Source organism: Salvelinus fontinalis, chromosome 17 (assembly GCF_029448725.1).
Source record: "Salvelinus fontinalis isolate EN_2023a chromosome 17, ASM2944872v1, whole genome shotgun sequence".
Taxonomy (NCBI): domain Eukaryota; kingdom Metazoa; phylum Chordata; class Actinopteri; order Salmoniformes; family Salmonidae; genus Salvelinus; species Salvelinus fontinalis.
The window spans coordinates 7,509,034-7,528,846 of NC_074681.1; the positions used below are offsets into that span (position 1 = coordinate 7,509,034).

Below are 19,813 nucleotides of genomic sequence, written 5' to 3' on the forward strand. Positions count from 1 at the left end.
TCTAAGAATATGTAAGGAATCCAGATAAATCTAAGAATATGTAAGGAATCCAGATAAATCTAAGAATATGTAAGGAATCCAGATAAATCTAAGAATATGTAAGGAATCCAGATAAATCTAAGAATATGTAAGGAATCCAGATAAATCTAAGAATGTGTAAGGAATCCAGATAAATCTAAGAATATGTAAGGAATCCAGATAAATCTAAGAATATGTAAGGAATCCAGATAAATCTAAGAATATGTAAGGAATCCAGATAAATCTAAGAATATGTAAGGAATCCAGATAAATCTAAGAATATGTAAGGAATCCAGATAAATCTAAGAATATGTAAGGAATCCAGATAAATCTAAGAATATGTAAGGAATCCAGATAAATCTAAGAATATGTAAGGAATCCAGATAAATCTAAGAATATGTAAGGAATCCAGATAAATCTAAGAATATGTAAGGAATCCAGATAAATCTAAGAATATGTAAGGAATCCAGATAAATCTAAGAATATGTAAGGAATCCAGATAAATCTAAGAATATTTAAGGAATCCAGATAAATCTAATATGTAAGGAATCCAGAGTTCTGCATCCTTGCTGCTCTGCCATTTTCAAAGTCACGTCCCCCATCCTTGACTTTTCCTAAATAACAGTCGTGATAATTTCAGTATCACAGTTATAATTTCAGTATCACAAACAGTTTGTTATAAGCAGTTTGAGGATGTCACTTTTTCCCCCCTTTATGCCCTTCACCAGGCCTTCATGGTCGAATTGCTGCAAAGAAATCACTACTAAAGGACACCAATAAGAAGAAGAGACTTGCTTGGGTCAAGAAACACGAACAATGGAGATTAGCCCGGTGGAAATCTGTCCTTTGGTCTGATAAGTCCACATTTTTTATTTTTGGTTCCAACTGTCGTATCTGTGAGACGCAGAGAAGGTGAACAGATGATCTCGGCATCTGTGGTTCCCACCGTGAATGGAGGTGGAGCATGGAGGAGGAGGTGTGATGGTGCTTTGCTGGTGACACTGTCTGTGATTTATTTAGAATTCAAGACACACTTAACCAGCATGACTACCACAGCATTCTGCAGCGATACGCCATCCCATCTGGTTTGGGCTTAGTGGGACTATCATATGTTTTTCAACAGAACAATGACTCAAAACACACCTCCAGGCTGTGTAAGGGTTATTTGACCAAGAAGGAGAGTGATGGAGTGCTGCATCAGATGACCTGGCCTCCACAATCACCCGACCTCAACCCAAATGAGATGGTTTGGGATGAGTTGAACAGCAGAGTGAAGGAAAAGCAGCCAACAAGTGCTCAGCATATGTGGGAACTCCTTCAAGACTGTTGAAAAAGCATTCCTCATGAAGCTGGTTGAGAGAATGCCAAGAGTGTGCAAAGCTGTCAAGGCAAAGGGTGGCTACATTGAAGAATATAAAATATAATATAGACTTTTTTGGTTACGACATGATTCCATGTGTTATTTCATAGTTTTGATGTCTGTAACAAAGAAAACCCCTGGAATGAGTAGATATGTCCAAACTTTTGACTGGTACTGTGTATATTCTTGAATAATAGAACTTAGAAATGCCTCCTGATCTTAGTTCAACTGTCAAACCCAAAATATAACCTTGTTTTTCTCCAATTTTGGTAAACATTGTAAACGTAAACAAACACTGTAAAGGCTCTTAACATGGTTAAAACATTTTGATATAATGGACGGTCAGTCCTAAACTCTATTAATCTGAGAGTGGTTACATTTCTCCAGGCCCAACCCTCAGCGTTTTATCAAAACAGAGGCGGGGTTTGCCATTTTGTTATTGCTTCATCTGTGGATTTGCCCTTTAAACAGCTGCATATTATCAAGATTAAGTGTCACCAACTAAAAGGTAAACAATAAGCCTATAGCAAATGTAGCATATGGCATTCATTTTTCACGTGTTAATAGCACTTTTCAGTCATGCTCAAAGCATGCCATTCCATGAGCTCAGCATTTATTTTTTAACGCAATGTGCCCAATCAGTCCTCAATGACAACAAAATCATAAACAACAGAGTAGGGCTGGCTAATAAGTCCTTAGTTTTGGGGTCATGCTCAGGTTAAACAATTTGGCTAATCTACACTTCCATATTACCATGTCCTATTCTAGAAGATCAATGGGTATTACATTTATTGGAATTCTGATAGACTTTGGTTTAATACATAAAGATAACATTTAATTGTATTATTATACGTAGTAGAAAGCGTCAGGTTAGCCTAAATAACCATAAAGTAAAATGTAACATACATATTTGGCCAGCTATGTAAACTTTAACATTGGAGAGCGTTGAACAAATAACCGAAAGGTTGCAAGATCGAATCCCCGAGTTGACAAGGTACAAATCTGTCGTTCCGCCCCTGAACAACGCAGTTAACCCACTGTTCCAAGGCCGTCATTGAAAATAAGAATTTGTTCTTAACTGACTTGCCTAGTTAAATAAAGGTTAAAAGAAAATGTTGTTCAATTGGTAACATACATTTTTGTCTTCTTCTAATGCCTCTTACGGGGAAAGTAATCTAAAAGTAACAGAATGTAATCAAATTACGTTACTGAGTTTGGGGTAATCGCAAAGTTACTGATTACAATATGATAGGTAACTACTAACAGATTACATTTATAAAGGAACCCACCCATCCCTATCAAATGGGCAACATGTCTGCTGAGTATGCAAGCAATGTTAGAACTGGGACATTTTTCAGCTTCCAGGAATTGTGTACAGATCCTTGCATTATCATGCTACGACCATAGCGAAAGCTACGGTCGTTGTCTGTAGTTTATGCCTGCCTGCCCAGACCACAACCCCACCATGGGGTACTCCGTTCACATCAGCAAACCGCTCGCCCACATGGCGCCATACACGTGCTGTGGTTGCCTGTACTGGCAAAAACTATAAAATGTTGGGAAGCGGCTTATGGTAGAGAAATGAACATTCAATTCACTGCCAACATCGCTTGTGGGCATTACTGCAGTCAGCATGTGAATTGCATGCTCCCACAAAACTTGGGACATACGTGGCATTATGTTGTGACAAAACTGTGCCATTTTGCCCTCAGTACAAGGTGCACCACCGCCCATCCACGTTGACAGGACCACAGTGGAGGTGGAAAGCGTCAAATTCCTCTGCGTTAAACTGAAATGGTCCACCCACAGTGTGTGGTGAAGGCACAATAGTGCCTCTTCAACCTCAGGAGGCTGTAGAAATGTGGCTTAGCACCTAAAACCCAGAAGGCAAGGTCAGTACAGCTGCATCAAAGCTAGGACTAAAACTGAAAAACAGCTTTTCATCTCAAGGCGATCAGACTTAAATAGCCAGTACATTAGAGGCTGCTGCCCAATATACATAGACTTGTGATCACTGGCCACTTTAATGTTACCATATTTTCAACTCATATGTACACTGTAGCTTCATCTTGCGCTGACATCACCCATCCAAACACTACTTAACTCCGGTCCTCTAGAGGTCTATTGTTAAATATTACTGCATTGTCAGAGCTGAGAACAAACATTTGCACTACACCTGCAATTGCATTTTCTAAACACGTATGTGATGTGACAAATAAAATGAGCATGCAGTTTAAAATCAGCCACACCTGTCAGGTGGATTGATCATCCTGATAAAGGAGAAATGCTCACTAACAGCAAAGCAAACAAAATAGTGCACAACATTGGAGGTAAGATAGTTGTGCGTATGAAAAATGTCTGGGATGTTATTGCAGCTCATGAAACCAAAACTTTAAATTAAGCTTTTAATTTTTGTTTCTCACAGGCCTATAAAGTATAGACGTAACCGAAAATAATGAAAACATTAAATTCATGACCTCAAAATGATGCTCTTGGCACATCTATAGTTAATCCAGATATAAAGGGAAGATTCCTCTCCTCAGTAGCAGTCTATCAAATACCCACCAGGGTTTGAATGTTTCCCGAGGAGTAGATGGTTGAGGCGGGACTCGCAGCTCGACAAACATCCCAAACAGAACCAAGTTCTATTTCAGCGACACCTTTTGACATGAAGTGTGGATGGAACGTTTGAATAATAGGTAAATTGGGCACCGCTGGCACATTCAACATGTCCTGTCCGAGTGTAAGATTGATTTAGTTACATCGAAAAGAAAGACCTTGAAGCTTGTGGGACTTTTGTGTGTTTTTATTGACATGGTATCAAACAGCAGATCTATTTGCCCTTCTTGGCCTTGATCTTCCTCAGGTAGAACTCCAGCTCCTTGCCCTCCAAAATGTAGCCATCCACCCTGCCGCACTGGCCGGGCTTGGAAGCAATGCAGGCTGGGAGAGAGGAGAGAAAGAACAATTATTACCAAGTCAGAGAAGAAACACTAATTAGAAGTTAACAGAAAGTCCAACCAGAAAATTGACATGGGATTTATTGTCGCCGAGGATTCAGATATCATGAATAAATTGACCATCACATTGTAATGCAGTGTTCCTCACACCCGTTAGTTACAGCCCAGCACCACACAATTCAACTGATGGAAGTTGGATCAATAAGGTGTTAAGTGCTGGGGAGAAACGAGCCCCAAATCCAATCCCAAAAGATACAAAGAGCACAGGCTTTTATTCCAGCCCTGCACCATGACACCCGATTCACACAGTTCTGACCCAGACTAAAAAGCATTAGATACCTCAAGAGTGTTTAGGACTGACTGGAAACTAAACGCCTTGAGTACCAGGATTAAAGCCCACAACAACTAGTACATGGAGTGTAATGGACCAAGCATTTCAGAATAGGAGCGCTGATACAAGTCATCCCTTCAGTGCTGCCCAGTGAGAAACAGAGGTTGTAGACTCACCGAGGAGTTTGCCCTGCATGAACTGTTCCTCCAGGAGAGGGCTGATCTTGCAGTTCTTCTTGCGCTCGTCAAACTTCTTCTGAATCTTCTTAGATCTCTTCTTGTTGATCACCTCTTCCTCCTCGGGAGTCTGAAAAACAGGAAATGAAGACGATGGGCACCAATGGAATACTTGTACGATATCGAATACATTGTTGAGGAGTCTGCATGTTGAGGAGTCTGCATGTTGAGGAGTCTGCATGAAAGCATTTCACTGAACCGTTTATACCTGTCAACGGGTCAACTAGTGCAGTTGACCCCCCCGGCTTACTAATAACACAGAATTTTGTCCGCAAAAATAAATTATCCAGTATATTTAGTTTCACTCAGTTCTGGTAATAAAACCCAAGGTCATTCAGAGGCCGAAGTGGACAAGGGGCATCTCCATCAAAAGACCAGAGATTATAAACATAGTGACAATGTTTCACACACAAAAAAATCACGGGAAGTGTACTGGCTTTGGGACTCAGTCAGCTGGTGACTGGGTCAAAGTAGTACTCTACATTAAGGATTCTGTTGACTGGTTGTAGTGGATACCGGCAGACGCGGTGGCCAAAAGCAGCACACATTTAAGGAATTTGTTTTGCAATTAGAGACAACCACAAGCTGTTCACTGTTCTACACAGTAAATATACAAATTTTATTTTAGAGTGTGACAGTACATACGGAAATCAGTCAATTTAAATAATTTCATTAGGCCCTAATCTATGGATTTCACATGACTGGGAATACAGATCTGCAAATGTGTGTCAAAGATACCTTAAGGAAAACATGTAGTTTTGGTGTGACCACCATTTGCCTCACGCAGCACAAATTCAGGGGCTGCAGGTAGCCTAGTGGTTAGCGCATTGGACTAGTAACCGAAAGGTTGCAAGATCGAATCCCTGAGCTGACAAGGTACAAATCCGGTCGATCTGCCCCTAGGTCGTCATTGAAAATAAGAACTTGTTCTTAACCGACCTGCCTAGCTAAATAAAGGTAAAAAAAAAAACTCCTTCGCATAGAGTTGATCAGGCTGTTGATGGCGGCCTGTGGAATGTTGTCCCACTCCTCTTCAATGGCTGTGCAAAGATGCCAAATATTGGCGGGAATTGGACCAAGTCGATCCAGAGCATCCCGCTCAATAGGTGACATATCTGGTGAGTATGCAGGTCATGAAAGAACAGGACCATTTTCAGCTTCCAGTAGTTGCCCATTGTCGTGCATCCACCGCCACCATCTCATGTTTCAGCATGATAATGCACAACCCCATGTCGCAAGGAATTATAGACAATTCCTGGAAGCTGAAAATGTTCCCATACCATAACCCCACCACGGGGAACTCTGTTCACAACGGCGACAACAGCAAACCGCTCATCCACACGGCAATACATGGCGTCTGCCCGGCACAGTTGAAACACAGGATTCACCCGTAAAGAACACACTACGCCAGTTGCCATCGAAGGTGAGCATTTACCCACTTAAACCGCGTATGATAGAGAAACATTAAATGCTCTGGTGGACATTCCTGCAGTCAGCAGGCCAATTGCACGGTCCCGTCAACTGGAAACATCTGGCATTGTGTCGACAGTACTGCACATTTTAGAGCAGCCTTGTCCCCAGCACAAGGTGCACCTGTGTAATAATGCGGTTTAATCCGCTTCTTGAGATTCCACACCAGGTCAAGTGGATGGATTATCTTGGCAAATGAGAAATGCTCACTAACGGATATACAGGATTGTTTACAAATTTGAGAACATTTCAGGGATATTTTATTTCAGCTCATTAAACATGGAACCAACACTTTCCATGTTGCATTTACATTTCTTGTTCAATGTATATCAAAACCAAAACAGGTGCACTACATAAAACCATTTGGGACTTATACGTACCAGCTTGGCTCCCTTCTTGCGTCCCAGAGGAGTGGCGAAGTGGGCCTCGTACCACTGCCTGTAAGGCAGGCTGTCAACGAGAACGATGCAGTTCTTCACCAACGTCTTGGTTCTCACCAACTCGTTGTTCGAGGCGTTGTACACCACATCGATGAGCCTGGTCTTACGAGTGCAGCCTGCAAAATGAACACAAGACCATGTCAACACCAACATTCCCACCGGTGGGTGTAGCGGTAAAATTACTTGAGTTACGAAACAGGGTTTCAAGTACAGTCTGGAATAAACACAGGCTCGTGAGAGTTTACGTAGCTTTAAAAATGGCTAAATTTACACGGAACCAAAAACATAAAGGCAACGTGTTGGTCACGTTTCATGAGCCGAAATAGAATCCATGGCATCCTTGCCCCAACCTTTAAGGTATGTGTATTCCCTCAATTAGGGTCTAAATAAATCATTTCAATTGACTGTTTATTTTTTACTCAATAAAATATTGGATAATTGTTGCATGTTATGTTCAGTATAAGTTTACATTTCAAAAGTAACATTATGGTCAAATGCACACATGTAGGTAGTAAATCAAGCGAAATTAATTGAGCTCTCAAAACACATTGCGTTTCATGGGTGAATCTAGCGTTTTGTCTTTCTCAGAGTCACGAACATCATCACAAACATTCAGTAGCAGAACTGGACATGGTTATCTTCATGGAAAGACTCACGACACCCTTGTAGATTTAACTAATGTGTACAGCTGATATAACAGCTGATATCCATAGCAGAACGACCATATGGAAACTTACACTCAGAGCCCCATGAGAAGTTACCCAGGTCGACCCTCAGAGCACGGTACTTCTTGTTGCCGCCGCGGGTCCTCACCGTGTGAATACGGCGAGGTCCGATCTAGGACAATAGAAACATTTTTTGTTGTTGTACAAACCAAACAAATCATGAGTGAAATCATTGCATTACGTGCATAGGGATAGCCGGTGGCCACATGTGTCCCATTGTTTGGCATAGGTGTGTCAGTGTAACTATGACAGTCCGGGTCATTGGTAGGTCCTAAAACTTTAACCAAAACGGTCAAATCAGACCTACCTATGGTCAATTTGTAATCATCCACACCACAAACTATCAACTCTCATTTTACCTGCCACTGTCCACAATACCGCAACACGTGTTCGGCATCTTTACCTTGGTGTTTGCAGGGGGACGACCCAGTTCATACTTCCTCTTCTTGTGGTAGGGTTTGCGTTTGCCGCCGGTCTTGCGGCGTTTATGCCAGTTGTCCCTAGAGATACCTGGGCCAGAGATACAAGACACGAGTGAGAAAGAGACAAACTCCGCAACAAAAAAACATTCAAGCCAAAAGAAAGCCATTGTGTTTGCGAGTGTCAGTTCTCCAAGGTGGTTATCCGCACAGTAATCTGGGAAACCTAATTGTCATCATATTCACTCAAACACAAAGCTTCTCCGAATGAGTGTACCACTACCTATGTACCGCTAGCACGTTCGCCTTAACTAGCGTGATTGAGTAGCACATTGCCCAACATTAGCATAGTACTAAGAAAAGTACCCCGTTAATCACTGAACATAGTCCAGTAGATACACATATCTTCGTAAGCATTAAACGATTTAGTCGATAGATGAATTAGTAAAAGAGGTACTAAATAGAGAGCGTTTATAATATTTAAAATTAAAACTTATCCAGAGGCCTATCGCTAGCTTACAACTAAAATCCCTAGCTAACGAGCAAGACTTGCCAGCAAAATGTTTACCAAAACAACGCAACACAGCAATGTATTTTAGCTCTAAGGTAGACTAAACTAGGTAACTATTAATACAAGAGGCAATTTGAGAACTATCTGCAAATGCTCAATTGCAAGTCAGCTAGACAAGCCCATGAGAGCCGCCATCTTGTAACATGACATCCTTTTACAATAATTCAGTGAAAAAAATAATCTATGGGGATATTAGTGCAATTCAACAACATTCCAGTAGATATTCAAATAAAATATAATCTGCCAAACCATTATAGTTATATTCTTGATGTAAAACAAGTGATGGACAAGGATTCTCGCAGCGACCGGAGGATGAAAACACGTACCCATTCTCAGGCGCCGGCTAGAAAGAGAACACGCAAAGGTTCATGGGGAAGTTTGAAGGTGTCAGATATCGCGAGACTGTACGATAACTCTAGAAACACATGAGCGCAAACTGAACCAGTGACTACCGCCATCTGAAAGCCCCAAAACTATTACTGCAGAAATGTATACTTCCGAGTACCAGTCAAAACCTTGGACACGCCTCATTACAGAGTTTATTTGGACTATTTTCTACATTGTAGAATAATAGTGAAGGCATCAAAACTATGAAATAACATATCGAATCATGTAACAAAAAACAAAAAAAGTTAAATCAAAATATATTTTATATTTGAGATTCTTCAAAGAAGCCACGTTTTACCTTGATGACAGCTTTGCACACACTCGGTCTTCTCCCAACCACCTTAACCCTAATTATTTCTAAAACTTAAAGCAGCGTATTTGGGACAAATCATTCACTAAATCTTGTAATAAATAATGTGGACATTGAGCAAGTTGAGATGACTAAACTGCTTGGAGTAACAAAGGTTACGTATGGAACCACGGTTATGTGAGCTATTTGGATCACTCCAATATATTGGTATCACTCCGCGGCGGAGGGATACATCCGAAGTGAGGATTTCCAGATTTACTCCTGTGTACACCTGTGTGTCACAGCTGTGGTCCGCCCCTATATATAGACCCCATGGCCGCGACACCTTCTCTACATCATTTTTGAGGCGCCTGTAGCACCGTAGAGGATTGGAGTGATCCAAATAGCTCACATAACCATGGTTACATACGTAACATTCGTTATGTTTCAATATATTGGTATACACGTACCAGATTAGTCGGTGCTAGAGGGACCTGGCCAGCCAGCGGCGAAGTCCCAGCGCAGGACCGAGATGCAGGGGCCATCAATGTGGAAGGGGGGGGGGGGTCTCGGCACAGTCCCCGGAAGGGGAGGCGATGCCCAGGACCGCTGAACCAACCGCAGAGGGAGGTGCCACATTTACCCGATAGTACCTACCAAAGGTGCAAGAGGAAGACCAGCTGGCCGCAGCACAGACAACAGCGAGGGACACTCCTCTCAGTAGAGCCCAGGACGCAAACACACCGCGTGTCAAATGTGCCACAACAGATCCCAGCACTGGCCTGCCAGCCAGGAAGTATGCTGTCGTAAATCGTTTCCACATTTCCAGTGAGAGAGCCTCTGATTTGATAGCCCAGCCCCGAGGACTCTCACCATAGCAAAGAGCTGGTCTGTTGTCTCACTGACCGTGTCCGCTCCACATAGGCAGCCAGTGCCCTCACAGGGCACAGCATGCCAGAGGGAGGCCCAGACTCCCCCGCCACTGCCGGGGGGGGGGTCGTAAGCAGACAGGATATTAAGGATGTTCACATGCCTGTCAGACAGAACCTTTGGGAGGAATGAAGGGTTGGGGCAGAGAGATATACTCCTCCCCCTGGGGTCCATCCAGTAGCACTCAGAACTTACTGAAAGAGCATGGAGCTCACCCACCCTCTTCATGGAAGTAATCGCTACCAATAAAACCACCTTCATAGAGAGGTGTTTCAGGGAGGCTGACTCCAACGGTTCGAAAGGCGGCTTTGCCAAAGCTGCCAAGACCACATCCAGATCCCAGCTCGCCATTGAGCGAGTCCTAGCTGGACACAGGCGACGAACCCCCTTCATCAACCTGGAGATCAAGGGATGGCATCCCACTGGCCTGTCCATCCACCCCACATGGCAGGCAGATATAGCAGCCAAATACCCGCAGTGTAGAGGCTGTCAAGCCCTCATCCAAGCGAGACTGCAGGTATTGGAGGACGTACTGCACAACCTCCATACCAGAGCACCAAGAGCAGAACCGGCGGTTGTAGAAAAACTCAAAGGCATAGTCCTAGTTGTTGAGGGACAAAAATAAAATAAGGACAAGGTCTTGGACCAATATCCATGTATAGTTTGTGTGGTACTTCTTTTTCACAGACTATGTTGGGGGTTAAAGGCAGGTCCGTTCTGCATGGTGTTCATTACACCCTCCTGTAGTCCTAACATGGACCGTTGGTGCTGTTCAGTGGCCAAGCCCACAGACGGAGGCGGTGCCGCCTTGGATGCCACAGAGTTCCACCGGCATGAGACAGCAGGTCCGGTCTCAGGGAACGTTGCCAAGGGCAGGTCCGGTCTCAGGGAACGTTGCCAAGGGCAGGTCCGGTCTCAGGGAACGTTGCCAAGGGCAGGTCCGGTCTCAGGGAACGCTGCCAAGGGCAGGTCCGGTCTCAGGGAACGTTGCCAAGGGCAGGTCCGGTCTCAGGGAACGTTGCCAAGGGCAGGTCCGGTCTCAGGGAACGTTGCCAAGGGGAGGTCCGGTCTCAGGGAACGTTGCCAAGGGCAGGTCCGGTCTCAGGGAACGTTGCCAAGGGCAGGTCCGGTCTCAGGGAAAGTTGCCAAGGGCAGGTCCGGTCTCAGGGAAAGTTGCCAAGGGCAGGTCCGGTCTCAGGGAAAGTTGCCAAGGGCAGGTCCGGTCTCAGGGAAAGTTGCCAAGGGCAGGTCCGGTCTCAGGGAAAGTTGCCAAGGGCAGGTCCGGTCTCAGGGAAAGTTGCCAAGGGCAGGTCCGGTCTCAGGGAAAGTTGCCAAGGGCAGGTCCGGTCTCAGGGAAAGTTGCCAAGGTGTGCCAGACAACAGTGACATGAGAAGGCTGAAGCAGATTTGTCTGGGCCAGTATGGGGCCACCAGAAGCAGACGATTCTCTGCCAACCTGGTCCTGCTCAGCACAGCCTAGATCAGGGGAGAATACGTAAAGCTCGAGCCCTGGCCAATCTTGAGCCAGAACAAGCCCAGAGCGAGGGCAGTGGCTCCGACATGGAGTACCGCAGGGGGAGTGTGGATTGTCCAGGGAGGCAAACAGGTCCACCTGCACCCTCCCGAACTGGTCCCACAGGTGCTGCACAACCTGGGGATGTAGGCTCCTGTCCCAAGGTGGCGGGTTCTCCCTCGAGAGCATATCCGCTGCCACATTCAGGATGCCAGGTACGTGTGCTGCGAGTAGAGACGCCAGACGTCCCTGAACCCAGAGAAGGAGCTCCCGTGCCATAAGATGGAGGCGGTGCGACCTCCGTCTACCCTGATGGTTGATGTAAGCCACCACTGTAATGTTGTCCGTTCTCACCAGTACATGTCTTCCCTTCAGATGTGGAAGGAAAGACCACAGAGTCAGCAGTACCACTCGGAGCACTAGTGTATAGATGTGCCTGCTGCTCCAAGTGGGTAGCCAACAGCCCTTGGCCAACCTGCCCTTGGTCACACCTCCCCAGCCGATCTGGGAGGCATCTGTGCTGACCAGCTCCCAGCAGCACATCCTCAGCATCTCCAGCCCACCTGAGAGAAAGGAGTGACAGCACCACCTCAACAATGCCTTGAGGCACTGTGCGGTCACCCGCAGCTGGCGGTGACGGTGGAGCTTTGGGTGCAGTGGGAGTTGAAACACAGTTGAAGAGGCCGGAGATGGACGAGGCCGCCGTCATCGAGCCCAACAGGTGTTGGCAGGTTAGGACGGATACCATCCCCCCCTGCCGAAAGTGGTTGAGGCAAGATAAGATCGCCTGAACCCTTCTGGTGCGCAGGCGTGCTCTCATGAGGACTGAGTTCAGTTCTATGCCAGTGAAGTTTTTATTTTATTTTTATTTTTATGCAACGTAAGCTTAACTTTCTGAACATTCGAGACGTGTAGCCCACTTGTCATTCTAATCTCCTTTGCATTAGCGTAGCCTCTTCTGTAGCCTGTCAACCATGTGTCTGTCTATCCCTGTTCTCTCCTCTCTGCACAGACCATACAAACGCTTCACACCGCGTGGCCGCGCCCACCCTAACCTGGTGGTCCCAGCCCGCACGACCCACGTGGAGTTCCAGGTCTCCGGTAGCCTCTGGAACTGCCGATCTGCGGCCAACAAGGCAGAGCTCATCTCAGCCTATGCGTCCCTCCAGTCCCTCGACTTCCTGGCACTGACGGAAACATGGCTCACCACAGATAACACTGCTACTCCTACTGCTCTCTCTTCGTCTGCCCACGTGTTCTCGCACACCCCGAGACCTTCTGGTCAGCGGGGTGGTGGCACCGGGATCCTCATCTCTCCCAAGTGGTCATTCTCTCTTTCTCCCCTTACCCATCTGTCTATCGCCTCCTTTGAATTCCATGCTGTCACAGTTACCAGCCCTTTCAAGCTTAACATCCTTATCATTTATCGCCCTCCAGGTTCCCTTGGAGAGTTCATCAATGAGCTTGATGCCTTGATAAGCTCCTTTCCTGAGGACGGCTCACCTCTCACAGTTCTGGGTGACTTTAACCTCCCCATGTCTACCTTTGACTCATTCCTCTCTGCCTCCTTCTTTCCACTCCTCTCCTCTTTTGACCTCACCCTCTCACCTTCCCCCCCTACTCACAAGGCAGGCAATACGCTTGACCTCATCTTTACTAGATGCTGTTCTTCCACTAACCTCATTGCAACTCCCCTCCAAGTCTCCGACCACTACCTTGTATCCTTTTCCCTCTCGCTCTCATCCAACACTTCCCACACTGCCCCTACTCGGATGGTATCGCGCCGTCCCAACCTCCGCTCTCTCTCCCCCGCTACTCTCTCCTCTTCCATCCTATCATCTCTTCCCTCTGCCCAAACCTTCTCCAACCTATCTCCTGATTCTGCCTCCTCAACCCTCCTCTCCTCCCTTTCTGCATCCTTTGACTCTCTATGTCCCCTATCCTCCAGGCCGGCTCGGTCCTCCCCTCCCGCTCCGTGGCTCGACGACTCATTGCGAGCTCACAGAACAGGGCTCCGGGCAGCCGAGCGGAAATGGAGGAAAACTCGCCTCCCTGCGGACCTGGCATCCTTTCACTCCCTCCTCTCTACATTTTCCTCTTCTGTCTCTGCTGCTAAAGCCACTTTCTACCACTCTAAATTCCAAGCATCTGCCTCTAACCCTAGGAAGCTCTTTGCCACCTTCTCCTCCCTCCTGAATCCTCCTCCCCCTCCCCCCCCCTCCTCCCTCTCTGCAGACGACTTCGTCAACCATTTTGAAAAGAAGGTCGACGACATCCGATCCTCGTTTGCTAAGTCAAACGACACCGCTGGTTCTGCTCACACTGCCCAACCCTGTGCTTTGACCTCTTTCTCCCCTCTCTCTCCAGATGAAATCTCGCGTCTTGTGACGGCCGGCCGCCCAACAACCTGCCCGCTTGACCCTATCCCCTCCTCTCTTCTCCAGACCATTTCCGGAGACCTTCTACCTTACCTCACCTCGCTCATCAACTCATCCTTGACCGCTGGCTACGTCCCTTCCGTCTTCAAGAGAGCGAGAGTTGCACCCCTTCTGAAAAAACCTACACTCGATCCCTCCGATGTCAACAACTACAGACCAGTATCCCTTCTTTCTTTTCTCTCCAAAACTCTTGAACGTGCCGTCCTTGGCCAGCTCTCCTGCTATCTCTCTCAGAATGACCTTCTTGATCCAAATCAGTCAGGTTTCAAGACTAGTCACTCAACTGAGACTGCTCTTCTCTGTATCACGGAGGCGCTCCGCACTGCTAAAGCTAACTCTCTCTCCTCTGCTCTCATCCTTCTAGACCTATCGGCTGCCTTCGATACTGTGAACCATCAGATCCTCCTCTCCACCCTCTCCGAGTTGGGCATCTCCGGCGCGGCCCACGCTTGGATTGCGTCCTACCTGACAGGTCGCTCCTACCAGGTGGCGTGGCGAGAATCTGTCTCCTCACCACGCGCTCTCACCACTGGTGTCCCCCAGGGCTCTGTTCTAGGCCCTCTCCTATTCTCGCTATACACCAAGTCACTTGGCTCTGTCATAACCTCACATGGTCTCTCCTATCATTGCTATGCAGACGACACACAATTAATCTTCTCCTTTCCCCCTTCTGATGACCAGGTGGCGAATCGCATCTCTGCATGTCTGGCAGACATATCAGTGTGGATGACGGATCACCACCTCAAGCTGAACCTCGGCAAGACGGAGCTGCTCTTCCTCCCGGGGAAGGACTGTCCGTTCCATGATCTCGCCATCACGGTTGACAACTCCATTGTGTCCTCCTCCCAGAGCGCTAAGAACCTTGGCGTGATCCTGGACAACACCCTGTCGTTCTCCACCAACATCAAGGCGGTGGCCCGTTCCTGTAGGTTCATGCTCTACAACATCCGCAGAGTACGACCCTGCCTCACACAGGAAGCGGCGCAGGTCCTAATCCAGGCACTTGTCATCTCCCGTCTGGATTACTGCAACTCGCTGTTGGCTGGGCTCCCTGCCTGTGCCATTAAACCCCTACAACTCATCCAGAACGCCGCAGCCCGTCTGGTGTTCAACCTTCCCAAGTTCTCTCACGTCACCCCGCTCCTCCGCTCTCTCCACTGGCTTCCAGTTGAAGCTCGCATCCGCTACAAGACCATGGTGCTTGCCTACGGAGCTGTGAGGGGAACGGCACCTCAGTACCTTCAGGCTCTGATCAGGCCCTACACCCAAACAAGGGCACTGCGTTCATCCACCTCTGGCCTGCTCGCCTCCCTACCACTGAGGAAGTACAGTTCCCGCTCAGCCCAGTCAAAACTGTTCGCTGCTCTGGCACCCCAATGGTGGAACAAACTCCCTCACGACGCCAGGACAGCGGAGTCAATCACCACCTTCCGGAGACACCTGAAACCCCACCTCTTCAAGGAATACCTAGGATAAAGCAATCCTTCTGCCCCCCCCCCCCCCCCCCTTAAAAGATCTAGATGCACTATTGTAAAGTGGCTGTTCCACTGGATGTCATAAGGTGAATGCACCAATTTGTAAGTCGCTCTGGATAAGAGCGTCTGCTAAATGACTTAAATGTAAATGTAAATGTGAAGTCCACCCTCTGGGTTGGCGTCAGATCACTCTTGTCATTTACAGTAATGCCCAGCCCGCCAATGTGGGTCAGGAGCATGTCTCTGACAGGACCTGGGTCCTGGTTGGGGCACAAATCGACCCAGTTCATACCAATCGTCCAGGTAATTGAGGATCAACAACCCTCGGGACGAGCGAGGTACCAGGACAGAGTCCATGTACTTTGTGAAAGTGAGGGCGAAGGGAAGAACCATGAATTTGTAAGTGAATCTGAGGTACTGCTAATGAGCTGGGTGAACAGAAACATGTAAATACACATCCCTCAGGTCCAGCATCACAAACCACTGGTCCCTGGACATGGCCTGCAACACGCAGGCTGGGGACAGCATGTGGAACCTCAGTACCTTTAAGTACACATTGAGGTCGAGGAGGTCCAGAATCGGTCGAAACCCTCTGTCTCTTTTTGGGACCACAAAATAAGTGGAGTAGAACCCACCTAGACGTTCTGAACTCTTGATCCTGCAGATGGCACCCTTGTCCAGGAGTGAGATCTCCAGCCGCAGGGTTTTCTTCAGGTGGTCGGCCACCGTGGTGACACGAAGGCCCCTGAAGGACGGGGGCCGGCACCGGAATTGGAGTCGGTACCTCTCGAGCATTGTGGACAACACCCATGGGGACTCCACACATGCCTCCCACTTTGCCCTTTGACCAGGAGAAGCGGAAGGGTGTGTCAGGGGTCCTGCCGGGGCCCGCCTTTCCTCTGGAGCCCCGAGCGCCTGGGTCCCTCAGTCACGTCCCTATGGCGGTGACGGTTGACAGGTTGTTGTTCCACCGCACGCTGTGCCCCTCCCCACTGTCGTTCCTCAGCACCGTCGTTTGGGTGCAGGTGGGTGGCGACAGTCCGTTTGCCTTGGACCCAGGGCCTGAAGAGGGTGGCATGAACTGTCTCAGGGTCTCCCCGTCCCTCCGAACCTTATCGGTCTGTTCCAGAATGTCATTAACCCCTGTGACAAAGGTCAGCCCTTGGGTGATGGGGAGAGTGGTAAATGTGCTCTGGAGAGCAGTTGGCAGACGGGATTGGGCCAGCCAGAGATGGCACCGGGAGGTAACCACATGCGCCATGGCCCGCTCCCCTCTGCCCAGGCAGTGCATACACGAGGTATGCAGAGCTCTAGGGGGATGCCACCATTACACCTGTCACAAAGGGAAGCCAGAAACTCAGCCAAGCCAGCAAGGCCACGGAGCAGGGGTCCAACACCCTGGGAGAGCTGATGTCATGACCCACTTGGAAGAATAGGAACTCGGTGAGGATTAAATTACCCAGTACCTCTGCAAAAAATGGGGAAGACCCCTGTGGGGAAAACAGGTAGACAAAACAGCAACCAGGTAATGGATTTGATACATGTGAGTTTAAAATTATATTTTTTTACGCCAACTGCAATATTACCTAGCTGGTTTAAAATCCAAGCAGTAAAAACAGCACCATATGATGGAGTAACTCTTAATGTCTCAATATAGTGGAAGCCCACCACATTACTCTTACATTATGTAGGGGAAAGACCAAGAAAAAAAAAAACTTGTAGGGCAATTAGCAGATATTAAGCAATTCACAACACACACACAGAACAAGCCAGGATGCACACGGAGTCGTAGTGTAACGTCAACGAAACAAGCACGCACGACAAACCACGGACGGAAGATACAGATCAACCACGCGCAGTGAGTGCAGCACTCAAGAGGATCTGGTCATGCGGACAGCTGCAAACAGCCAGTGAGTATACGTCCACGCAAGATATTACTTACCAAGCGAACTTCATAAAGTTTGAACATCAAACTATACGGACGTCCGCCGAGAAAATGAAAGAGAACATGTGGCCATGGGGTCTATATATAGGGGCGGACCCCAGCCGTGACACAGGTGTACACGGGAGTAAATCTGTCAATCCTCAACTCGGATGTATCCCTCCGCCGCGGAGTGATACCAATATATTGGAGCGATCCAATATAGTGAAACATAACCCTGGATGGTAAACTGTCATGGTCAAAACATATTGATACAATAGTAGCTAAGATAGGGAGAAGTCTGTCCATAATAAAGCGCCGCTCTGCCTTAACACTATCAACAAGGCAAAAAAAAACAGATTAAAAAAACACCTTATGGAACAGCGAGGACTGTGAAGCAAAACATACATAGGCACAGACAGATGCATACACGATAACATACGCACTATATGTAACGGATGTGAAATGGCTAGCTAGTTAGCGGGTACGCGCTAGTAGCGTTTCAATCAGTTACGTCACTTGCTCTGAAACCTAGAAGTAGTGTTTCCCCTTGCTCTGCAAGAGCCGCGGCCTTTGTGGAGCAATGGGTAACGACGCTTCGTGGGCGACCGTTGTTGATGTGTGGAGAGGGTCCCTGGTTCGCGAGGGGACGGTTTAAAGTTATACTGTTACATATACACACACATAGATTTAGTACTGTAGATGTGGTAGTGGTGGAGTACGGGCCTGAGGGCACACAGTGTGTTGTGAAATCTGTGAATGTATTGTAATGTTTTTAAAATTGTATAAACTGCCTTAATTTTGTTGGACCCCAGGAAGAGTAGCTGCTGCCTTGGCAGGAACTAATGGGGATCCATAATAAACCCCAGGAAGAGTAGCCGCTGCCTTGGCAGGAACTAATGGGTATCCATAATAAACCCCGGGAAGAGTAGCTGCTGCCTTGGCAGGAACTAATGGGTATCCATAATAAACCCCGGGAAGAGTAGCTGCTGCCTTGGCAGGAACTAATGGGGATCCATAATAAACCCCGGGAAGAGTAGCTGCTACCTTGGCAGGAACTAATGGGGATCCATAATAAACCCCAGGAAGAGTAGCTGCTGCCTTGGCAGGAACTAATGGGGATCCATAATAAACCCCGGGAAGAGTAGCTGCTGCCTTGGCAGGAACTAATGGGGATCCATAATAAACCCCAGGAAGAGTAGCTGCTGCCTTGGCAGGAACTAATGGGGATCCATAATAAACCCAGGAAGAGTAGCTGCTGCCTTGGCAGGAACTAATGGGGATCCATAATAAAGCCCAGGAAGAGTAGCTTCTGCCTTGGCAGGAACTAATGGGGATCCATAATAAACCCAGGAAGAGTAGCTGCTGCCTTGGCAGGAACTAATGGGCATCCAAAATAAACCCCAGGAAGAGTAGCTTCTGCCTTGGCAGGAACTAATGGGGATCCATAATAAACCCAGGAAGAGTAGCTGCTGCCTTGGCAGGAACTAATGCTGATCCATAATAAAGCCCAGGAAGAGTAGCTGCTGCTTTGGCAGGAACTAATGGGGATCCATAATAAACCCCAGGAAGAGTAGCTGCTGCCTTGGCAGGAACTAATGGGGATCCATAATAAACCCCAGGAAGAGTAGCTGCTGCCTTGGCAGGAACTAATGGGGATCCATAATAAACCCAGGAAGAGTAGCTGCTGCCTTGGCAGGAACTAATGGGGATCCATAATAAACCCCAGGAAGAGTAGCTTCTGCCTTGGCAGGAACTAATGGGGATCCATAATAAACCCAGGAAGAGTAGCTGCTGCCTTGGCAGGAACTAATGGGGATCCATAATAAACCCCAGGAAGAGTAGCTGCTGCTTTGGCAGGAACTAATGGGGATCCATAATAAACCCAGGAAGAGTAGCTGCTGCCTTGGCAGGAACTAATGGGGATCCATAATAAAGCCCAGGAAGAGTAGCTGCTGCTTTGGCAGGAACTAATGGGGATCCATAATAAACCCCAGGAAGAGTAGCTGCTGCCTTGGCAGGAACTAATGGGGATCCATAATAAACCCCAGGAAGAGTAGCTGCTGCCTTGGCAGGAACTAATGGGGATCCATAATAAACCCAGGAAGAGTAGCTGCTGCCTTGGCAGGAACTAATGGGGATCCATAATAAACCCCAGGAAGAGTAGCTTCTGCCTTGGCAGGAACTAATGGGGATCCATAATAAACCCAGGAAGAGTAGCTGCTGCCTTGGCAGGAACTAATGGGGATCCATAATAAACCCCAGGAAGAGTAGCTGCTGCTTTGGCAGGAACTAATGGGGATCCATAATAAACCCAGGAAGAGTAGCTG

At 47.5% G+C, this 19,813-nt stretch overlaps 1 protein-coding gene and 2 non-coding genes across 3 annotated transcripts; all 3 read right to left on the minus strand.

The window, feature by feature from the left end:
• Positions 1 to 4,169: 4,169 nt before the first annotated feature.
• rps8a (ribosomal protein S8a) lies at positions 4,170 to 8,957 on the minus strand. The gene is made up of 6 exons (XM_055866034.1): positions 8,857 to 8,957; positions 7,944 to 8,050; positions 7,553 to 7,652; positions 6,756 to 6,931; positions 4,846 to 4,975; positions 4,170 to 4,321 (listed from the first exon to the last, which is right to left on the minus strand). The coding sequence occupies exons 1-6, from the start codon at positions 8,858 to 8,860 to the stop codon at positions 4,212 to 4,214; spliced, it is 627 nt and encodes a 208-aa protein (XP_055722009.1). The 5' UTR covers positions 8,861 to 8,957; the 3' UTR covers positions 4,170 to 4,211.
• Positions 7,396 to 7,464, minus strand: LOC129814620 (small nucleolar RNA SNORD38). The gene has a single exon (XR_008753331.1). It is a non-coding gene; the product is annotated as a small nucleolar RNA SNORD38 (small nucleolar RNA).
• LOC129814621 (small nucleolar RNA SNORD46) lies at positions 7,769 to 7,875 on the minus strand. The gene has a single exon (XR_008753332.1). It is a non-coding gene; the product is annotated as a small nucleolar RNA SNORD46 (small nucleolar RNA).
• Positions 8,958 to 19,813: the final 10,856 nt, after the last annotated feature.

Coding starts and splice junctions, on each gene's coding strand:
- rps8a (XM_055866034.1), bottom strand. Junction 7,653..7,943: donor GTCCCCCTGCAAACACCAAG/GTAAAGATGCCG, acceptor CTATTGTCCTAG/ATCGGACCTCGCCGTATTCA. Junction 4,976..6,755: donor GCAAGAAGGGAGCCAAGCTG/GTACGTATAAGT, acceptor CCTGTTTTTCAG/ACTCCCGAGGAGGAAGAGGT.